Source organism: Lithobates pipiens, unplaced genomic scaffold (genome assembly GCF_037356315.1).
Source record: "Lithobates pipiens isolate NorthernLeopardFrog02 unplaced genomic scaffold, aLitPip1_a1.2 Scaffold_18, whole genome shotgun sequence".
Classification (NCBI taxonomy): domain Eukaryota; kingdom Metazoa; phylum Chordata; class Amphibia; order Anura; family Ranidae; genus Lithobates; species Lithobates pipiens.
Genome location: NW_027507758.1, coordinates 436,986,366 through 437,007,591, shown reverse-complemented (window position 1 = coordinate 437,007,591; position 21,226 = coordinate 436,986,366). Strand labels below are relative to the sequence as shown.

The 21,226-nt window shown below is 41.5% G+C and overlaps 1 protein-coding gene across 1 annotated transcript in view; it reads right to left on the bottom strand.

Annotated features, from left to right (window-relative positions):
- Window positions 1-21,226, bottom strand: part of DHX36 (DEAH-box helicase 36) — a 154,060-nt gene that overhangs the window by 48,705 nt on the left and 84,129 nt on the right. The window contains exons 9-14 of the mRNA XM_077488121.1: window positions 17,238-17,319; window positions 16,847-16,987; window positions 15,635-15,737; window positions 12,737-12,824; window positions 11,543-11,598; window positions 6,698-6,762 (exon numbers count right to left, since the gene is read on the bottom strand). Of these exons, the coding sequence (XP_077344247.1) occupies window positions 6,698-6,762; window positions 11,543-11,598; window positions 12,737-12,824; window positions 15,635-15,737; window positions 16,847-16,987; window positions 17,238-17,319 (535 nt within the window). The remainder of the gene's footprint in view (window positions 1-6,697; window positions 6,763-11,542; window positions 11,599-12,736; window positions 12,825-15,634; window positions 15,738-16,846; window positions 16,988-17,237; window positions 17,320-21,226) is intronic.

The following is a 21,226-nucleotide window of genomic DNA, read 5'->3' as shown; positions in this document are numbered from 1 at the left end:
TGCAAACATTTTTTTTCTCTATTGGGATAAAGGATTTACATAAATAAAATCTGATCATTGTAAGCACCCCTGTAAGTGGAAAATATTCCCTCTGTTACATTTGCAGGACAGCTTCACTAGATAAAAATACAGGTAAGAAAGCCTTAAAAAAAAAAAAAAAAAACACATACACAACAAATTGAGCCACCACATCTAAGAATAAGCTGTAATATTGTAATACAGTAAACTTTTTTGGGCTTAATACAACTTTCAAAAAATATGAACATCACAGTCCCATTCTCCCTGATGTTCATAAATAAAAAGGCTCTAATGCTTAGAAATATTCCAGTAAAAAAACAAAGGTTTTTTTTTTTTTTTTGGAACAAAGTTTTTGTTACCTGTGATAGGTTCCGGGCCTGTACAAAAACAGCCATCATAAAGCCAGTAGCTTTAAAGCACGGTGATAAATTGGACCTTGAGAAAGAAACGTCTGGACAGAATGGAAGGTACCACAGAGCGCCTGCGACCAAATAAACAAGCTCCACGAATGAAGCCCTGTATGGCCAGTCTGGTTATAGGAGACTAGGTAACAAGCAGGGAAGAGAGTTGGAGGGGCAGTATATGTGCCTCAGGGCCACCAGAGCATCTGATGCTACTGCCCAGGGTTCCCTGCCCTGGCCCACAAACTTGGAAACTTCCCAACTGAGCCTTGAGCCCCCCCCCCCCCCGTTCTTAGGCATGAATATGCTTTAAACTATCGACTACAACATTTTGCCTGGATTAAAAAAAATATTGGGCAGGTAGGATGTTTTCAATGAATTTTTAATTCCAACTTTAACATCACTCATTTTGTCCTCTACATAGTTTCCCCTGGTTATCAATTTCCATTTAATTATACAAGTGTAAACAGCATAGTGATCATTGCCAGTTTTTGAATTTTTGAAACACTATCTCCAATTATTTAAAAAGCATGATGCTACTTTGATAGACATTTGAATACGAACTGCTGTTATTTAATCTATTATGTTGTAAAAGCTGTTTGCCAAAGCCTGTACTGGTCGGATGATTTCCTAATGTATTGCTCGCCATGTCCCCCTTATCCACATCTAGTCGTCAGCTGGAAGACAATCGCTATCTGGCTTTACACTCTTCACCGCTCACAAAGGCGGTCTCCCAGCTAAAGATGAGGAAAGGGTGTGGGCGCAGTCATCAAAAACCAGAAACATAAAAAATAAAAAAAAGTGCATAAATACAATTTCAGAGCCAGCAGCTGTTATAAAAAGTACAGTTGCCCTTTAAGTTCAAACACAACGTGCATTATTCGGGAGTAGGTGGTTACAGACACCAGTGTCTCATTAACCACTTAAGGACCGCCGCATGCCAATGTACGTCATCACAATGGCATGTACAGGCACAAGCACGTACATGTACGTGCTTGCCTTCCAGTGGGTGGGGGGTCCGATCGGACCCCCTCCCGCTGGATGCGGCGGTCTGTTTCGCTTCAGGAGCGATCCGGGATGAGGGGATGGCCGTTGGTTTTTGGCCACCCCCTCTCGATCGCTCCTGCCGAATGAGAAGCTTCCTCCCACTGTGTATAGTAAACACAGGCAGGGAGGAAGTGATGTCATTCTCCTCGGGGCGGTCTTTTTGACCGGACTACGAGGAGAAGAGTGAAAGTAAGTGTGCACCAACACTACACTAACATGTATGCACACAAAGGCACACAACCCCCCCCCCCGATCCCCCCCGCACCCCCTCCCAGTCAGTGTCACTGATTGCAGTGATCATTTATTTACTGATCACTGCATTCAGTGTCAGTTGTAAAAGTAAAAACTGTCAGGGCAGTTAGTGTTAGGTCCAGGGTAGCCCCCTACCCCCCCCCCCCCCAATAAAGGTTTAACCCCCTGATTGCCCCTAGAGTTAACCCTTTCACCCCCTTTTGCCAGTGTCACGAAGCGATAATTTTTCAGATCGCTGCATTAGTGTCACTGGTGCCGCTAAGTAGCTAGTTAGTTATTTAGGTTCCCCGTCAGGTTTTTATATAGCGCCAGGGACCCCCATTCACTACCTAATAAAGATTTTAACCCCGATTGCCCCTAGTTAACCCTTTCACCAGTGATCACCATATAAGTGTTACGGGTGACTCTGGTTAGTTTGCTTTTTATAGCATTAGGGCACCCACCATTTATTACCCAATAAAGGTTTAACCCCCTGATCACCCGGCGGGTGATATCAATTAGGTTTTAGGGTCAGGGTCTGCGTCGCCCCAGGCAGCCCTAGGTTAGTGCCAGTACCGCTAACACCCACGCGCAAAGCATACACCTCCCGTAGTGGTATAATCTGAACAGATCAATATCTGATCTGATCAGATCTATACTAGCGTCCCCAGCAGTTTAGGGTTCCAAAAAAACGCATTGTTAGCGGGATCAGCCCAGATACCTGCTGGCACCTGCGTTTTGCCCCTCCGCCCAGCCCACCCAAGTGCAGTATCTATTGATCACTGTCACTTACAAAACACTAAACACATAACTGCAGCGTTCGCAGAGTCAGGCCTGATCCCTGCGATCGCTAAAAGTTTTTTTTTGTAGCGTTTTATATTTCAATCCGGAAGGCAGTGCTTGGTTTTCGGGGTCCCGTACGTGGCTAGGCTCCCAAAAAGTCCCACACATGTGGTATCCCCCTACTCGGGAGAAGCAGCAGAATTTATTTTGGGGTGTAATTTCACTTATGCCGATAGCATGTGTGAGCAATATATCATTTAGGGACAACTTTGTGCAAAAAAAAAAATGTAATATTCCTGCAACTTGTGGCAAAATATTCCATGGACTCAACATGCCTCTCAGTAAATAGCTTGGGGTGTCCACTTTCCAAAATGGGGTCATTTGGGGGGGTTTTGTGCTATTTTGGCATTTTATGGCCTTCAAAACTGTGATAGGTAGTGAGGAGTGAAATCAAAAATTTGCACCCTTAGAAATCCTGAAGGCAGTGATTGGTTTTCGGGGTGCCGTACACGGCTAGACTCCCAAAAAGTCCCACATATGTGGTATCCCCGTAGAAGCAGCAGAATATATTTTGGGGTGCAATTCCACATATAACTATGGCATGTGTGAGCAATATATCATTTAGTGACAACTTTTCGTAAACTTTTTTTTTTTGTCATTATTCAATCACTTGGGACAAAAAAAAAAAAAAAAAAATATTCAATGGGCTCAACATGCCCCTCAGCAATTTCCTTGGGGTGTCTACTTTCCAAAATGGGGTCATGGGGGGGTTGTACTGCCCTGCCATTTTAGCACCTCAATAAATGAGATAGGCAGTCATAAATTAAAAGCTGTGTAAATTCCATAAAATGTACTCTAGTTTGTAGACGCTATAACTTTTGCGCAAACCAATAAATATACGCTTATTGACATTTTTTTTTTACTAAAGACATGTGGCTGAATAAATTTTGCCCTAAATGTATGACTAAAATTGAGTTTATTCGGTTTTTCTTATAACAAAAAGTAGAAAATATATTTTTTTCTCGAAATTTTCGGTCTTTTTCCATTTATATCGCAAAAAGTAAAAATCACAGAGGCAATCAAATACCATCAAAAGAAAGCTCTATTTGTGGGAAGAAAAGGACGCACATTTCGTTTGGATACAACATTGCATGACCGCGCAATTATCAGTTAAAGCAGTGCAGTGCGAAATTGTAAAAAGACCTCTGGTCCTTAGGCTGTTAATTGGTCCGGGGCTGAAGTGGTTAAACACAGCAGGTGGCAAGACATCTGCCTGTCATATAAACACACACATCACCAGGACCTGTCACAATCTTTTTCATAAAAAGGGCCAACGTATGGAGTTAAAATAGGAGAAGAAAAATTCTCCCTTTTAACCACTTAAGCCCTGGACCATTTTGAAGCTAAAGGACCAATCCCCTTTTTGCGATTTGGCACTGCGTCGCTTTAACTGACAATTGTGCGGTCGTGTGACGTGGCTCCCAAACAAAATTGGTATCCCTTTTTTCCCCCTACAAATAGAGCTTTCTTTGGTGGTATTTGATCACCTCTGCGTTTATTTATTTTGTTTGCGCTATAAACAAAATCAGAGCAAAAATTTGGAAAGAAATGCAATATTTTTTACTTTTTGCTATAATAAAGATCCCCCAAAAATATATAAAAAAAACGTTTTCCTCAGTTTAGGCTGATAAGTATTCTTCTACATATTTTTGGTAAATAAAAAAATAAAAATCGCAATAAGCATTTATTGATTGGTTTATTGATAGGGGATAGTTTTATGGCATTTTTATAAATTTTTTTTTTTACTAGTAATGGCTGCAATCAGCAATTTTTATTGTGGCTGTGACATTATGGCGGACACGTCGGACAATTTTGACACATTTTTTGGGACCAGTGGCATTAATACAGCGATCAGTGCGATTAAAAATGCATGATTACTATAAAAATGTCACTGGCAATGAAAGGGTTAACCATTAGGGTGCAGTGTTGGGGTTAAGAGTGTGTGTTTTTTTTTTTACTGTAGGGGGCGTGGCTTGGCGTGTAACATCACTAATCGTCTTTCCCCATGACAGGGAACAGACGATCAGTGACAGGCTCACTAGGAAGCACAAGGAGAGGTTTGTTTACACTTAATTATCCCCGTTTTCAGCTCTGTGACCCGATCACGGGACACCGGTGGCGATCGGGTCTGCGGGTCCCAGGGCCACGGAGCTCAGGACTGGGTCGCGAGTGTGCTGCCGGTAGCGTGCGCGACTCATGGCTGAGCACTTAAAGGGCAACGTACTTGTACATGCTTGTGCCCAGCCGTGCCATTCTGCCAACGTATATCGGCGTGAGGTGGTCCTTAAGTGGTTAAAAAGAGAACGATTACCTATAAACCGCAAAATTGTCTGTCTTCTCCCACATGCTACAATATTTTCAGTATTCAGCAGCAATAAACCTAAGCAACATTTGGAATTTTTTATTTATTTTTTACTCACTCTTTCTTGGCTGTTGCTAAGGGGTGCCGTGTAATCTGCCTCTTCCTCTCATTGGCACCTAACTTAATTTCCCTTGGTGCCCATGCTCGCAAGTGCTCCTAGGAGATGTGTGTCGTCATAGCCCGGGAGTCAGTGGGCAGTGCCGAGGGCTTCGTTGCCATCACAATGGGTTGGGCACTTCTGACGACGCCACCCGTTGTGATGGAAATGTCAGACGTGTACGGCGCTGCGAGCCGTACCTCCTACGCATGTGCGAGAAGGGGTGGTACATGCTGGTTGCTCAGCTGCACCTGATCCCAGAAGATAGTGCTTGTGGGCTTCACATGCCCACAAGCAATATGGAAATTGCAATTGAAATTGACAATCGAGCGGCAATACATCCAAATTCAACAAAAGACAGAGAAAACAACCTATAGAAGTTTTCATTTATCCAAGAATCCTGGCTTAATGTGATTGTAAAGGCTCTTTATTTAAAAAAAAAACATATTTATACTTACCTGCTCTGTGCTAGGGTTTTGCAGTGTGGTCAGAAGTGCCCAACTCATTGTGATGGCAACGAAGCCCACGGCGCTCCTGGCTCCTCCTCTTCTCGAGTGCCCCCACGGAGAGCTGCACTGCACGGGGACACTCGTGTGGGAACACTCCCGAGTTCTGCTGCGGTGTCCATTGCCCTGCCCCCCGTGTCACTGGATTTGATTGACAGCAGCGGGAGACAATGGCTCCTGCTGCGATCAATCTATCCAAAGAGGACCCGAGACAGCACAAATGCAGTAAGGTGAAAAAACGCGAGGGGTTAAAACCCCTTTAAAACGGTAATCCATTAACTATTTTGACAACGAGGCCACTTTGCCGGCCAAACATTTACTTGATTACCCGAAGAACACAATCAGTGTTGATGTGCCAATTCCTCCAGCCAGGCCATTGTCTTCTTGAGGCAGGGGAAGGAGGCCATCCCTGCCTGGAGAGGACAGCCATTGTTGCTAGCAGGTGCTAGGGTTAATCACAGATAAAACCCGGCATGCTGGCTGTTCCCAAGTTGATCAACTTGGTACATTCAGCCTGCCCATATCTCGGCCGGCTCTTGCTGAACCTGTACACAAACTTAAAAGGAAACATGTTCACATAAATATGCAGCTGCCAGTTACAAACTCATGGGAAAAAAGCCAAGCTCTGTACACAACCTGTGTGTGGAAACTAAGTAGTGCCAAAACATTTTGACAACACTATACAAAAGAAAAAGAGAAGCATATGACCTATATACTAAAAAATATGATTTACAACTAACCAATGATTAATAAAAGGTATCTGTCATAGGAGAATAAGTGCTTAGCTTACAAACACTTCATGTAATATTCAACTATTATGAGGAGGATTCTCGTTCCACAAAATTTGTTCACAATAATAACTAAAACCTCTCAGATAAAACAAGCAGGCAATGGGCTTCATCAATTAACCATCTGAATTCAGTGACCTCGAGTCTGGCTAGGCGCTATGTTACTGCACTCCGCTCCTGCTTTTACTTCACTGCTAATGCTAGATATTATATTTTGCATATAGTAAAGGAAAGTTTGTGTCGCTGAGAAAATCTCACCGCAAGGATTAGTATTTACCTTGGAAACCCCTTTAAGAACAGGCTCATAAATTCATTACATAAGGTAATATATTTTGTGCAAACTAGTTTGCTACAACACTTTCTGTAATAATTCCCTGCTCATTTCCTGTACACACAAGGCTTACCTTGTCTCTGCAATGTTGGTGGCAATAACAATCTTTCGTACCCCAGGAGGTGGAGTTTTGAAAACCTGAGGGAGACAAAAAGTTCAAATGATGCTTTATTTTACAATAGATTAAATCTCATCGGATATATAAACTACCAAAGAATAAATCATACTTTAAAAATATCTTGGCTCTTTATTTCACTAAACGCAACATGTTTGAAAATACAATTTCTTGTGTTGATCTGCTTATTTTTTCATAGCCTGCGGAAAAATTACCCGGCTCATCGATACCTAATCTAACTTACGGCTACTAGTTTTTATTAATATACTAGTTATACCGTTGGATGTTTTCTCGGCAGCTACATTCTAGCGGTCTACTATCTTCTTGGCAATTTAAAAAAGTTCTCGTATACCATGTTTTGTACTTTAAGATTTTTCAATAAAAATCTATTGAAAGTGAAAATAAAATTTCTTATCTTCTCCCCCTTCTGTTGCGGTCCTCTGAAAACTTTACTGGGCTTTTCAAAGATCCTAAGAGATTTATCTGCTTCTACTGTCAGATAACAACAGTCTATAGACATACAGCTCTATGCATTTGGGACGATCTTTAAAGTGATTGTAAAGACCTTTTTTCTGAATAAAAATAACAAATATGTTATACTTGCAGTGGATTTGCACAGAGCAGCCCAAATCCTCCTCTTCTGATGTGCCTCTTCTGTGCTCCTGGACCCTTCCTCCTGCCCCCACAGCAAGCAGCTTGCTATGGGGGCACCAACGGAGCTGCGGCCTTCTGCAACCCTCCTCTCCTGATTGGCACCTACTGCTGGCAGTCGGTCAACCAATGGCGCTGCTGCTGTGTCTCAGCCAATCAGGAGGGAGAGTCTTGGATGGCCGAGACGCTCGTGGACATTGCTGGACAGAGATGGGACTCTGGTAAGTATAAGGGGGTGGCTGGGGAGTCTGCTGCACACAGAAGGCTTTTTATCCTATTTTCATAATCGATTATTTGCTTTTTTAATATATTTTCGGGGGATATTTATTATAGTAAAAAGTAATAAATATAGCTTTTTTTCTTCAAAATCATTTTTTTTTTGTTTATAGCGCAAAAAATAAAAACCGCAGAGGTGATCAAATACTACCAAAAGAAAGCTCCATTTGTGGGGGGGGGGGGGGGGTGTAAATTTTGTTTGGGTACAATGTTGCACAAACGCACAATTGTCAGTTAAAGTAACGCAGTGCCAAATTGCAAAAAGTGCTCTGGTCAGAAAAAGGGTAAAACCTTCCGGGCTGAAGTGGTTAAAGACTCTGCAAGGAAGATCAGCATCTGAACCCAGAGCAGGTGGAGCCTGATCGACTGTTGATAATAAGGCTTTACAATTTAAAAAGTAAACTTTTACCAGTATTGTGCATTATATTTAAAATGATCATATCAATGAAAAAAAAAAAAAGTCCCTCTCTCTCTTCCACCCTTCATATAGATTTATGTCTGACACTCCTAGTTAACCTTCCTGGTGGTATGATTATTTCAGATTTTACATGCTGAAAGCGGTACAATTATTTTGCATGGAAATGTGGCGTTTTATATTGTAGTCCTGTAATTCTTAGGAATAACTCTCTTAAATCTGTCCAAACCAGAGTCTAGTAGACATCCCGGGTATGATAGAGTTTGAAAAATGAAATCATAAATTATAATATAAATAAATATAAAGAATTATACCAAATAATATAAAAATAATAAAAAATATTCAATAATGTAATCAAATCAAAAACACAGAAATTTGTTCAGTTGCACAATTGTCACTGTCATTACTTTTCAGTATTTGATGACGGATCTCCCCACAAATTGCTATCGCTCAATTCTGCGAGCGATTCTAATTTATTATGTCTGTTTTGGTATAAAATCTCCACCCCGAGCCAGACTCGAGAATACCGCCAGGGAGGTTAAAATAACCATATATTCTACTTCTGGATAGAGAGAGAGAGAGAGAGATATATATATGATTTATGACATTATGACAGGTGATTTAAAAAAAATAAAAAAAAACATGCTGCTGCTATTAAACGTCTTAGGCCTGGTTCACACCTAGAGTACCTGCCGCCGATATTGTGTTTCCAGCGCGATGGGATTGTGCTGGAAATCAACGATGCAAGGCTGTGCTTCTTGCACTCGCCGCCCGCACGAGATGGTGCGCATCCATAGGAATCCATTGGGGGCAGCGAGCGGGAGGCGCGACAGAAATCGGCGCTGGCTCCGGCAAAGGGGGCTCGCAGGTTAACAGCGGCGAGATTGACACAATATCGGTGGCATCTACTGTATGTGTTTTTTGCAAAGCTTTGTTTCAGCAGCTGCTTATTTGGAAAGGGTCAGGGTTTCTTTTTAAATGCAAAACGGTACTATTTTTGCTCGTTTGATTCAATAGACATCAATACATAAGCTGTAAAAAGGCATGTAGTGCATTTTTGCCGCAATTTCTTTTTTTTTTATCTGCCCAACAACAAAATGGCCAAAGAAAAGAAAAAAAAAGCGTGAAGAATGAAAAACACAAATCGCATCAAAATCACGTGTGCAATATAGCAAAACACACAGCAGAATTGGATCAAAAGCAACCACGACCCAACTCACGGAGGGGTCCCAGCTGATGGCACATTTAAAAGGACATAATAAGGTCGGGGATTGGCAGTGTTATTTACTATACTGATTTTCGTAAGAAAGAATTGTGAAAATCTGATTGCCTCTCGGGGGATCAGGAAGGAATTTTTTTCCCCTGCTATAGCCAACTGGATCATGCTTTGCTGGGGTTTTTTTTTGCCTTCCTCTGGATCAACCCTGGGTATAGGCTTGTGTATATGGGATTGTATTTTTTTTTTTTTGAACTAGATGGACTTGTGTCTTTTTTCAACCTGACTATGCAAATGAGATTAATTTCTAAACTTTTAACATTGCCTTACGGGGCAAAACCAACAGACATGATTTTAATTAGAAATATTAAAACTATAGGTGAATCCTGATATCCTGGGGAAAAGGGGAGATAAGGCAGAGAATCCAAAGTGCTACAACAAAGCTGGAATATCAACATGATCAAACTGAAGTCAAATGTATGGACAGAGGCCAGCATCAAAATCTACAAACAGTATGGCACCAACATCCCTTTAGAAATAGAGAGAAAATCGAGAGAATTTTTTTTTGGCGATATGGAGCTTTATGGGTGCATTGCAATGCAAAAATTGCCCAAGAATGTAAGTAAATATACAAAATTATAAAACGAATAATATCATAAAACCGATGTATACAATAGTCATAGGTGTGTGCAAGCATTCTATTATTGACAATGATTTGCTGTAATCACATTTGTGTTTTCCTCACGTTCATGTTTTGCCGTATGGCATTCTCAGGAAAGAATGTGAAGGTTCATTTATTAAATGTGAAGACCTATAGTAAAACAACTTTAAATGTGCACAAGAAACAAAAAATTAGCACACCAAGAGTAAACAAATCATGTATTCTTTATACACATATGGCTGCAGTTGTACACATGGTGAGTCACACCTAATAAAAACGATCCTTCTCCCTATTCACATTTTAAAAATCACCCAGGTCCCCATAATCAGTCAATGAGGTAGGAACATCATTTTTATTAGGTGTTACTCACCATGTGTGCAACTGCAGCCATATGTGTATGAGTGCTCACGCACACGGACGTTTTAAAAAAACTGGCTGCAAAGCTAGCTCCGACGCCTGGAAAAATCGTTGTTAAAAACGTGATTTTTACCGCGTTTTGCATTGGCGGTTTTGCGCGTTTATGCGCGTTTTTTAGCGTCAGCGTTAAGTAGCGTTTTTTAGGAAACACATCTCTTGGCTATAGCACTCAGAAAACAAAGAAAATATGTTGCGCGTTTTCCCGCGATTCGCGTTTTTACAGCTCTAGCTCCACGCCACGGAACGCACTGGTCCTGGGTTTTTTTTACAGCTTAAAAACGCCTATGCCATTTGCAGCTCAAAAACGCCTAGGTGGGCATGAAGCCATAGACTAACATAGACAGCCGTTTTTAAGCTGCAAAAAAAGCTCAAAAAAGAGGCTGTAAAAACGTCCGTGTGCATGAGGCCTAAAGAATATATGATTTGTTTACTCTTGGTGTACTAATTTTTTTTCAGTTTCTTGTGCACATTTAAAGTTGTTTGACTATAGGACTTCATATTTAATAAATTAATCTTCATGTTCTTTCTTGAGGAAGCCATATGGCGAAATATGTAGAAAAACATGAATGTGATGAAAACACAAATGTGATTACAGTAAGGCCTCTTTCACACTAACGTCCCGTTCAGGCCCGCCTGTCAGTTTTTCAGGCGGACCTGAACGGGTGCTCCATAGAGCTCTATGGAGCGTCGGATGTCAGCGGTGACATGTCCGCAGACATCCGACCCGCTCCGATCCGAAAAAGTGTAACGGAGGAAAAAGCTGCGGTCCGTCGTCATCCGATCTCCCATAGGGGAGAGCGGCGCTGTGACAGATCCGTCCCTGCGCAGTGTGCAGAGACGGAGCTGTCATCTCCCTGCTCAGCGGGGATCGGCGGAGTGATCCCCGCTGAGCAAACGGACATCCACGGGGCGGATCAGAACTGATCCGCCCCGTGTGAAAGGACCCTAAATCATTGTAAATAATAGAATGCTTGCTCACACCTATGGCTATGACTGTATTGTATGCATCGGTTTTATAAGATTATTCATTTTATAATACATTTTGTATATATTTTTACATACATTCTTGAGTAATTTTTGCGTTGCAATGCACCCATAAAGTCCCACATCTCCAAACAATTTTCTCTCATGATCAAACTGAAGTCACTGGAGAAGCACACCGCATACCTGTGTTTGGTTTACAGTTGGCATTAATGAATGCAGAGGGATAATAATAAACCGGTCTGCAAAGAAAGAAGATATTTTAGAGATCAGAGTTATCTACAAAAAAATCTTTAGGCAAACTTGGAAGAAATCTACATATGTATAGGCTATCTGGATAAACCTGCACATTATGGTCTGCCCCAGATTTTGCTTTCCGGTTCCAACTACATATATTTTTACAAAAAAAGGGGACCATTGGTCCCACCTATTACAGTAAACAGCATTGGAGAGCAACATAAGATACAAACAAGGCCAAGGATAAATCCAAGGGAAAAAAAAACAAGGTTACTTACCAACTAGCTCACAGACAACCGAATCCACAGTATGTGTTCAGTGTGCTCCTGTACCTTTAAGAAGGGGTGGGGCTCCCCCCTTCAGATCATCTGCCCTCCACCTATCCATTAGAATGCATGTGCCTCCACTGTGGGGTCATTCATTAGTTAGCGATCGGGACTAGATACCAGGGTGCCTTGGCAAGGCTCTGTAGCTTACGCATGCATTTGCAAATAAATGTGTGCAGACTAAACCCCTGTTTTAACGCACACTGTTAGACAGGTTGATTTGGTTGTCTGTGAGTTGGTCGGTAAGAAAGCTTATTTTTTTTCCTTAGATTTATCCGTGGCCTTGTTTGTACATATATTTTTACATTACACACACCCTAAAATACATAAGTCATGTTGTGTTCATATACAGTGAAAGGTTTACAACTAGAGGAAACCTGTAATGAGTTTCATTGCTGACCTTCCAAAAATGTTAGTTGTCTGGTCTTCTCTATCACCAATACTATAGGGTTGATTTACTAAAACTGGAGTGCGCAAAATCTGGTTCTGATGTGCATGGTATCCAATCATCTTCTAACTTCAGCTTTCTCAATTAAGCTTTGACAAAAAAACCTGGAAGCCGACTGGTTTCTATGCACAACTGCACCAAACTTTGCACTCTCCAGTTTTAGTAAACCAACCCCTAGGAGTTGCTGACCAGCAACAAAAAGGTACACAGTGAAGTCAGAACTTCAGATTCTCATACTTGTTCTTGTCATGCCCTCTCAAAACTGTGAAACTGAACACCACCACCAACACGCTATAAACATTTTTATGCAGAATAGTTTGCAAGGGCAAGTTAAATTTTTCTATTATTCGGTGGCTTTAAATAGTTTACCCGATTTAAACATTTGTTGTGACATCAGCAAATCATGAAGTGTGCTGATATTGTCCCAGCCTGGAAGGAACACCAATATTGCCCCATCCTGAAACAAGAAGAAAGAAAGATGGAAATTACGAAACCAAAGAGAATGAGTCCAAAAAAAAAAAAACACAATTTAGGCCTGAGGTTTAGTAAAGGTTGTAAAGTTTATTTTTTTTGTTTTTTTGGGGTGCACCAAATTTTGGTGCCGAAATCTCTTGTAACATGTCTGCAATCTCTTACTTAAACACACTGCTAATACCATTAGCAGAATTTCCATTCGGTGCACCTCTAGCAGACATGGAGACAGGAGATGGTCAGAGACTGCAGACATGATACAAGAGATCAATGCAGCCTCGCCAGTGCCTGCCAGTGCCCACCAGATGTAGCCTCGCCAGTGACCAGATCAGAGCAGCAATCTCCTGCTATGTCACGGAGCTGGATTTGAATTTCCCGCCTCTTGTGATTACTTTGCATTGATGCACTGTCCCGCCATTGGATCAGTGTGCCGTCTATCACAGGAGGCAGGACATTGTTACTGAGACCGCCCAGACAATTCAGCTCAGTGACACAGAGATCGCGGCTCTGCGAGGAGAGCAGGGAGGAAGGAAGGGGAGGAGGGAGGGGAGGACTGGGGCATGCCCGGAAGACACCCAGGTGGACCCCACCCCCTTTTCAGCTCCATTATCTGCATTTTATATCTTTAAGTCGCATTCCAAAAACGGTTTTCAGCTGATAATTTACGGCGGCTGAAATTTCTGTGCACCACTACCTTTTTTATCTTAATAAATTCTCTGCATTAAAAAGGTAAAAAAGCTTTTAGGTGCTGGTCCTCCCCAACCCCACCTCAACACTTACCAGGGCCCAATCTCAGTCCAGTACTGTGCCCGAGAGCAAAGGAGCTGCTCTCTCTCCCTCCTTACTGGACTTAGTGAGGAGAGTGAGACTTGGTAACTGCTACTGTCAATTAAATCCAGTAAGAAGGGATCAGCAGGCTAGGCCAAGCCGCACTGTGTATCAATAGATGCAAACAGTGTGGCTCTGGATCGAGCCCGCACGAGTACCCCTCCTCCCCCCAGCAAATTACTTGCTGTGGGGTACCCAAAGGGAGGAGGAGCCAGGAGTGCCAGAGGGGGGACCCCAGAGGAAGAGGATCTGGACTGCTTTCTGCTAAACCATTGCACAAAGCAGGCAAGCATAACAGGTTTGTTTAAAAATAAACCTTTAATATCACTTTAAAACCTCTAAAACATTCTAGATTGTCTGATAGCAGAGACCTGGAGATAAAAAATATGCAGTAGCAATTTTTTATGTCCAACGGTTTTAGTGCAGTACAGGAGCCCTACTGCAAAGTTTACACTAACCTGCACTTTGGCTTTAAGGTACATCTAAAGCAGAAATCTCTGTAAAGTGAGAGGAATTGCCTTTTAGACAGTTGTCATTGGCACAAGTGTCCACGTCGGAAGACTCTCCCTCAATTTTTTTGGTTCTGGAGGCACTTGCTGAAAATGTTCACCAGGATGTGTGTGAGTATCTCCCCCAAATGAAGATGGTGTAATAAAAAACCTGTCAGGGGTCCTAAACCCTCACCAATCAATCCAAAATAATAATAATAATAATAATAATAAGAAGAAAAAATAGGATAGTTCAGGCCTTAGTACATTGCAGCCCTGATAGAACTGCTGCACCAAGTACAGAGGAGGCTCAGTTTTCAGCTTTGTTACATGAAGAATATTGCAGAACAGTAAACGGACTGCATGCTGAAGAGTGATAATGTTATCTGGGGTATATGGTGCAGTGTTGACTCTACTGGTGTGCAATGTGATGTATATTGTGTGGCTTCTACTCCGCTTGTCAAGCGCAGCCTCACTCCACAAAAAGCTTAAAGAACAACATGCTAATGCAAGCAATATATTCAGTGAAGGGGCGTTATGCTTCTGAATATGGTGAACATATTGTATGCCGATTGCTCATTCCACAGTTACATAATTCGCCCTTCTTTCTTTTCAGCCAATACAATATTCTCTTAGGATAATGTATCTGTTATACTGTTGATTATCAGAGGCATTATATTACTAAGTGGGATGTTACATTGTCAGCATATAACTGAAAGTCTGATACATATACCCCTGAAAGTGATTATACTGTATCCATTCAATAGGTGCAAGAAACATCTGTTGATCCCGACGGAAATTTTTGAGCAGATAACTTCTTATGCTCTCTTTTGTAAATTAGCATGGTTCCCAGTTCTCTTTGTGGACTACAGAACAACCTCTCATCTTGTTAAGGAGAAGAGAGTGGGAGGTGCCCTGTAGTTATCTCGTAGGGTGACAACACTGCTCTGTAGAATACAACCTAGCACAGGAAGTACGATACTGCCAGGATCACCAGGTGAAAAGACATTGAAATGCGGTTCTTGGATTTAGCTTTAAAAGAGACTCAAATTTTGCTTAGCACACAACAGCCAATGTGCATCTTAGGCCTAAAAGTATTGCATTTACTTTTTATTTTATACATTTAAGACGCCCCTCTAACCAGTATAGAATTCAGTATACCGGGTCCCATAATAATCTCTGCCTGGTACCCTATTTTGCCTATGGGCAGCCATGACTTCCCAAGTCAATTTAGCCATGCCTTCTATCAGGCTGATCTGAGATTACATCTGGTATACAATAGATAGAACATAATTATATATAATACATAATTTAATAAAGGGTTACATTTGATTAAACATAGCTCAATTAGAAATAAATTTAGCAACTGTAAAATGAAAATACAGAGACTGAAGTAAATAGAAATTTTCACAAACACCTGGGTTTAGTTCAAAATGACACAACCAAATAAAGGTATTAAAATAACGGTGTTTGACCTTACCTCCCCTCTCAGGACTATGTGCCTGATGAGCTCAGCAATGAGATCGAGATCAACCTTCTCGTCATCCGCACATTCCAAAGAATGAATAGTACTTTCAGAGTACCTATAGAAAATGACAAGAGAAAGGGTTACTTACACTGAACGCTGAGGAATTAGCCAAGAAACAGACCTTAGGTGCATCCAGAGGCTCTATTCATGAAGACAAATGGACTCTTTTAAATAAATAAAGTCGCGCTATGGAAAAAACCGGATCTCCACTGTGATAAAAATATAAAAAAGGGAATATTAGTGAAGGAGAAAAAATTAAATGAATATATTGGGTTAGAGCTGCCTATGCCTGGAGCCCTCACTTCCTTAGTAAGGAGGGGAGGGAAATAAGAAGTGTAAATTATAAGGCTGTGGCGCTAAACCTTTTAAGTGAAGTGATGAATTAACCTATCATCCAAACCTGGTGTTTGTTATTTAAAAGATTTTCTGTGATCAAATGTGGAGTTAATTGTCGTGTTCCATCATAATTAAAATTAAAGTTGAAACCAAAGTGGGTATTAAATTATCTTATACGTGTCAGCCTATTATAGGTAGATGCTAAAAACATGTAAACACTTAACACTTAACTGAAAGTTTACATGTTTTTAGCATTTACCTATAATAGGCTGACACGTATAAGATAATTTAATACCCACTTTGGTTTCAACTTTAATTTTAATTTTAATTATGATGGAACACGACAATTAACTCCACATTTGATCACAGAAAATCTTTTAAATAACAAACACCAGGTTTGGATGATAGGTTAATTCATCACTTCACTTAAAGGGTTTAGCGCCACAGCCTTATAATTTACACTACAAATGGACTCTTTTATACTCATTTTCTCCACAAAATGTTCAGCAATAATGTTTGTGAATCGACTTTTACATTCAAAATGACTCAAACATCAATAAAACATTGCGCCTGATGTATGTCAGTAAATCCAGCTAGTCCATGCAGTTATTACGCAAAAAGAAAATGGATTGCTGGGGAAAGAAAATAAAAAAATAAAATAGCAAAAATACTGCATGCATACATTAGGATTTGATAAACTAAGCCTATGGGTCCTTTTGATTTTACAGATGTATGTTTTTTTTTTTTTACCCAAAAACTACATAGTACACACTGCTGGTACAAAGGCAACACAGTTTGCACAAGAGTTTATGCACGTCTTCTACATACTTTACTTGAAGTTCCCGCACATATCTTGGCCAGCGCTCCTGATACAGATTCTCCTTTTCTGCTTTCTCTGGTCGAATCATGCGTCCTTGCATAAACCTATTCTTCCACTGTTTCTTACGGTCTGTGTCTTTAGGAGAATACCTAAATATATGACATACATTAGAAAATGCGGCCTAGAGTTGTAATTGTCACACTGTCTCAGGCCACACACACACTAACCCACTTCCATCTAGCTACTAAGCAGTACAGCTTCCATTTCTTAAATGTTAATTATTAAGGTCAATTACAAGTCTTGGATAAAGAATAAAAACAAACAAATACTTCACTTGTCTTGAGAAGCTTCTACAAAAATAAACTATAGTGAAAGGCAAAAAATGCAAATGAAACATACCTTAGCATTTCAATTACATCCTCCAAGAGATACTCTTTGACCGGGAAAGTAAATCCAGGAATATGCAGCATTGGACATTTACCTGTGCAAGGAAAATCATGGATAACATTTTATTCACACCAAGATCAATTGTTTTATACATATCGGTGTCTAAGACTATGTCTACTGGATCAAAGCAGATGGGCAATGCGGTATACTTAGGCTCAATTTACACATATGAACGTGCCATTGAAAAGAACGGCTGCGACTTGTAATGTCCAAAGTCGCATGACAACTTGCACTAGTGTGAATGGAGCCTACAGTTACAGAAAAGGTAAGAGTTTCATGTTGCTCCTCGCTAGTAGAGTACTTGATTAGGTAAGAATTTAAAGCCAGGACAGGATCTGGTTTCCTGAGCTGGAACCTTTTGGGGCGGTTTACATGCTGCGTTTTAAGTGCTTTGGGCACCTTACAGCTGAACTGTATGACCTGCATTTGCATGAAAACACATCAAAAGGTGCAGCAAACAGGACTAAAAAGCACAGGTGTGAATGGGGCCTTAGGTCTCTTTCACACTGGCAATGCCAAACCTGCATTTATGGGGAAACATTGAAAAGCCATATAAATACATATTAATGATTTTTCCATGGTGCCATTCACAATGTGCGTTTATCGGCGTTTTAAGCAGCACTAAAGTCAAAACTTTCTTTTTTTTCCCCATTTTGGCTCAAGTAAGGGAGGGTTATAGTGCCTGCAAGGTTAGTTGCCTTCCGAGTCCCATTGAGGAGATTTTCCTTCACTTCCTGCACCATAATCAAAACAGGAAGTGGGAGGAAATCCTCTCAAAGTGAGGGTATCCCTGGTTGGCCACAGTGTAACCAAAACTAGTGTCAATTGGAAGATGTTTCCTGTTCTGGGGACGACCCAACATGTGGGATTTTACTTTCACTTTGGATGATCACAGTAAGAAAGGACAAATACGGACAGTGAATTTCCCTAACAGGAATACAGACCACAATAAAAACCCGACAGGTGTGCTAATCCATCTCTATTCTAAACTAAGCTAAGAAAAAAAGTTTTGTCTTTAGTTCTGCTTTAAGTGCGATCAGCTTAGCTGCATTTAGAGAATGTGATTCTGTGCATCCAGAATCCGATAGGACAAAACGCAGCTAAACAAGTGTCAATCCATTTAAATGCGACAAATCGCTGACAAACTTGCTTTAAAGCAGGAATGTCTAAGAGCAGGAAAAAAATATCTGGGAGGAATAAAAGTAGTTTATGGTTCACAGATTACTTCTTCTGCATTTAGAAAAGCTAAAGGCAGAAATGCCAATGTAAATGAGGCATTAAGGGGGTTCTAAAGACTGAAGGTTCATAGAATGCATAGAGGTTAAAAAAAAAAACCTTCTCTGTGCAGCAGCCCCTTAATAATTAACTGAGCCCCATCGAGATCCAGAGATGTGTGAGAGCCTTGGTGCTCCAGGGACTGTCCCTCCTTATTGGCTGCCACAGCAGAGGAGCCACTGCTGCTGTCTCAATCACAGCCAGTGAGCCCATGAGAGAGGGGGAGGGGCCGACCTGCAGCTGTGTGTGTAAATAGACACACAGACCAGCAGCTCAGGTATGAGTCTGCTTGGGTACCACCATTGTAAGCTGCTGCTCTGATGGCACTTGACAGGAGGGAGGGGCCAGGAGCACCAGTGGGGGACCTGAGAAGAGAAGGTTCTGGGCTACTCTGCGCAAAACCACTGCACAGAACAGGCAAGTATGACAACAGTTTTCTTTTTATTATTATTATTATTGCTTTTAATATCACTTTAAAGTGTACCTGTACTTCAGTATAAACTTCTACAAATGACATTTCTACCAGGTCACAAAAGATGGCACTTTGTCTGTTCCCTTTACCCACTGGGTTACTGGGGGCCTGCCTTTTCTAGACTTGCCTGCCAGCTTTCTCACCCTGTCCAAATAAAGTGGGCCAGATAAACGACTGTTCTTCTGAAAGTTCTCTAGAATACATGAGACACATGTAGCAGGTGCCAAAAAGCATAATTTGCCTGCGTCAAATAGGATTTTCAACTGTAAAATCACAAATTGCATGCAAAATTTGTAAAAGGAATTACACAGATTTTGGGCACCAATAAACTTCAATGTGGCATAGAACTTGGCATCATATCTCTGCTTGGTCTGACCAGGAACAGAGCTGCGCATTAGACCAACTCCCTCTGATAAGTATCTGTACAGACACTTACTAGAGAGGAATGAGTTGGGAGAAGCTGCCTCCACAAACTGCCTCGCTAAGCAGAGGGGAAGAGGCAGCCAGTAGGTTCCCTGTGAGGAGTGTCTGGATAGAAGCCAAATCCCAAAGTAGCACGCATCTGGCAGCTCTGTGCTGCTTTCTTGCTTGCACTTCCCTGCCCCTGGAGAGAGAAGAATCAGCTATAGAATGAGCTTCTATGCCCCTGCACAGCGATAACATTCCAGTTATGTGCGGTCATCATGCAATATGGGCCTACTAAACAGAGGTTCCTAGGTTTGTGAGCACAGATACACATGTATAGTTTTATTGGGCCCAGGGTCTTTACTGACAACTAGATTGAATTCCTCGATAGTAGAAAGGTAGTTAACAGAGCTTAGACATGAAAATAGATCAAACCAAGAGAGATTCATCTTTAGGTTGTTGGATACAGTTGTGCTCAAAGGTTCGCACACCCAGGCAGAAATCATAAAATTTTGGCATTGATGTTGAACATATGGCTGATCATACCAAAAAACCTTTTTAAAATCGTAACAGAAATAACCTAAATTGCCCTAATCAAAAAAAGTTTGCATACCCTGGAATGTTTGGCCTTGGTACAGACACACACAGGTTAAAATGACAATTAAATTGTTAATTTCCCACAATTGTGGGGTCCTTTTAAATTGTAATTAGTGAATTCGTATAAAAGAACTGTCAAAAGACCTGCTTAACAAGGTAATGGAACGTTTTAAAGATGGTAAAGGATACCTAGGTGGATGCAGCATCGGTCTGATGCTGCATCGGTCTGATGCTGCATCTGTCCCCCCGCTGGCTCTAACACTGAGAACCGAGTGATCAAACACTGCCGATCGCTTGGTTCTGAGGGTCACCAGCTCTCTGCTCTGCGCCCCCCCCCCCCCCCAATCACTGGAGCACTGGGCTGTGGAGGAGAGCGGAAGGGGCCGGCGAATGCTCTCAGCGGCTCACTGAGAGGCCGAGCTGGGTGTCGGGCCAGGTGTGTGGGCGGATCCAGACTTAATTTTCACAATCTTGCCTGAGCCTGGACCGGGTCTCTAATGTCAGCAGACTGCTGAAAATTGGTCACTGGAGTGCAGAACGAATTGCACGCCTATGATCCATAGAAGCACAGCCAAACAAGTATTGGCTGTACTTCTCCTTTAAGAAGTGGAAAATTGAGGGATCTCTTGATACCAAGCCAAGGTCAGGCAGACTAAAAGATTGCAGCCACAACTGCTTAGATTAATTGTATGGGATAGAAAGAAACCCCACAGGTAACCTCAATAGAAATACAGGCTTCTCTGAAAAAAAGATAGTGTGGTTGTTTCAAGGAGCACAATACAACAAACAAAAATGAGCTGCATGGTCGAGCTGCCAGGAAGTAACCTTTGCTGCACCAATGCCACGGAAAAAAATTACGGTTACAATACAGCGATAACACCTCGACATGCCTCTCGGCTTCTGCCAGACTGTAATCTGGAACGATTAAACCAAAATAGATATGCTCACAACCATAAGCACTATGTTTGGAGAGGGGTCAACAAGGCTTATAGCAACAAGAATTCCCTCCCTACTGTGAAGCATGTTTTGTTGAAGGGGGGGGGGGGGGGGGGGGGGTGCAAGATCAATGCAGCATGTTATCAGAAAATGAAGGCAAGATGAATGCAGCATGTTATCAGAAAATGCTGGCAGACTATTTGCATTCTTCTGCACAAAAGCTGCGAATGGGATGCTCTTGAACTTTGCAGCATGA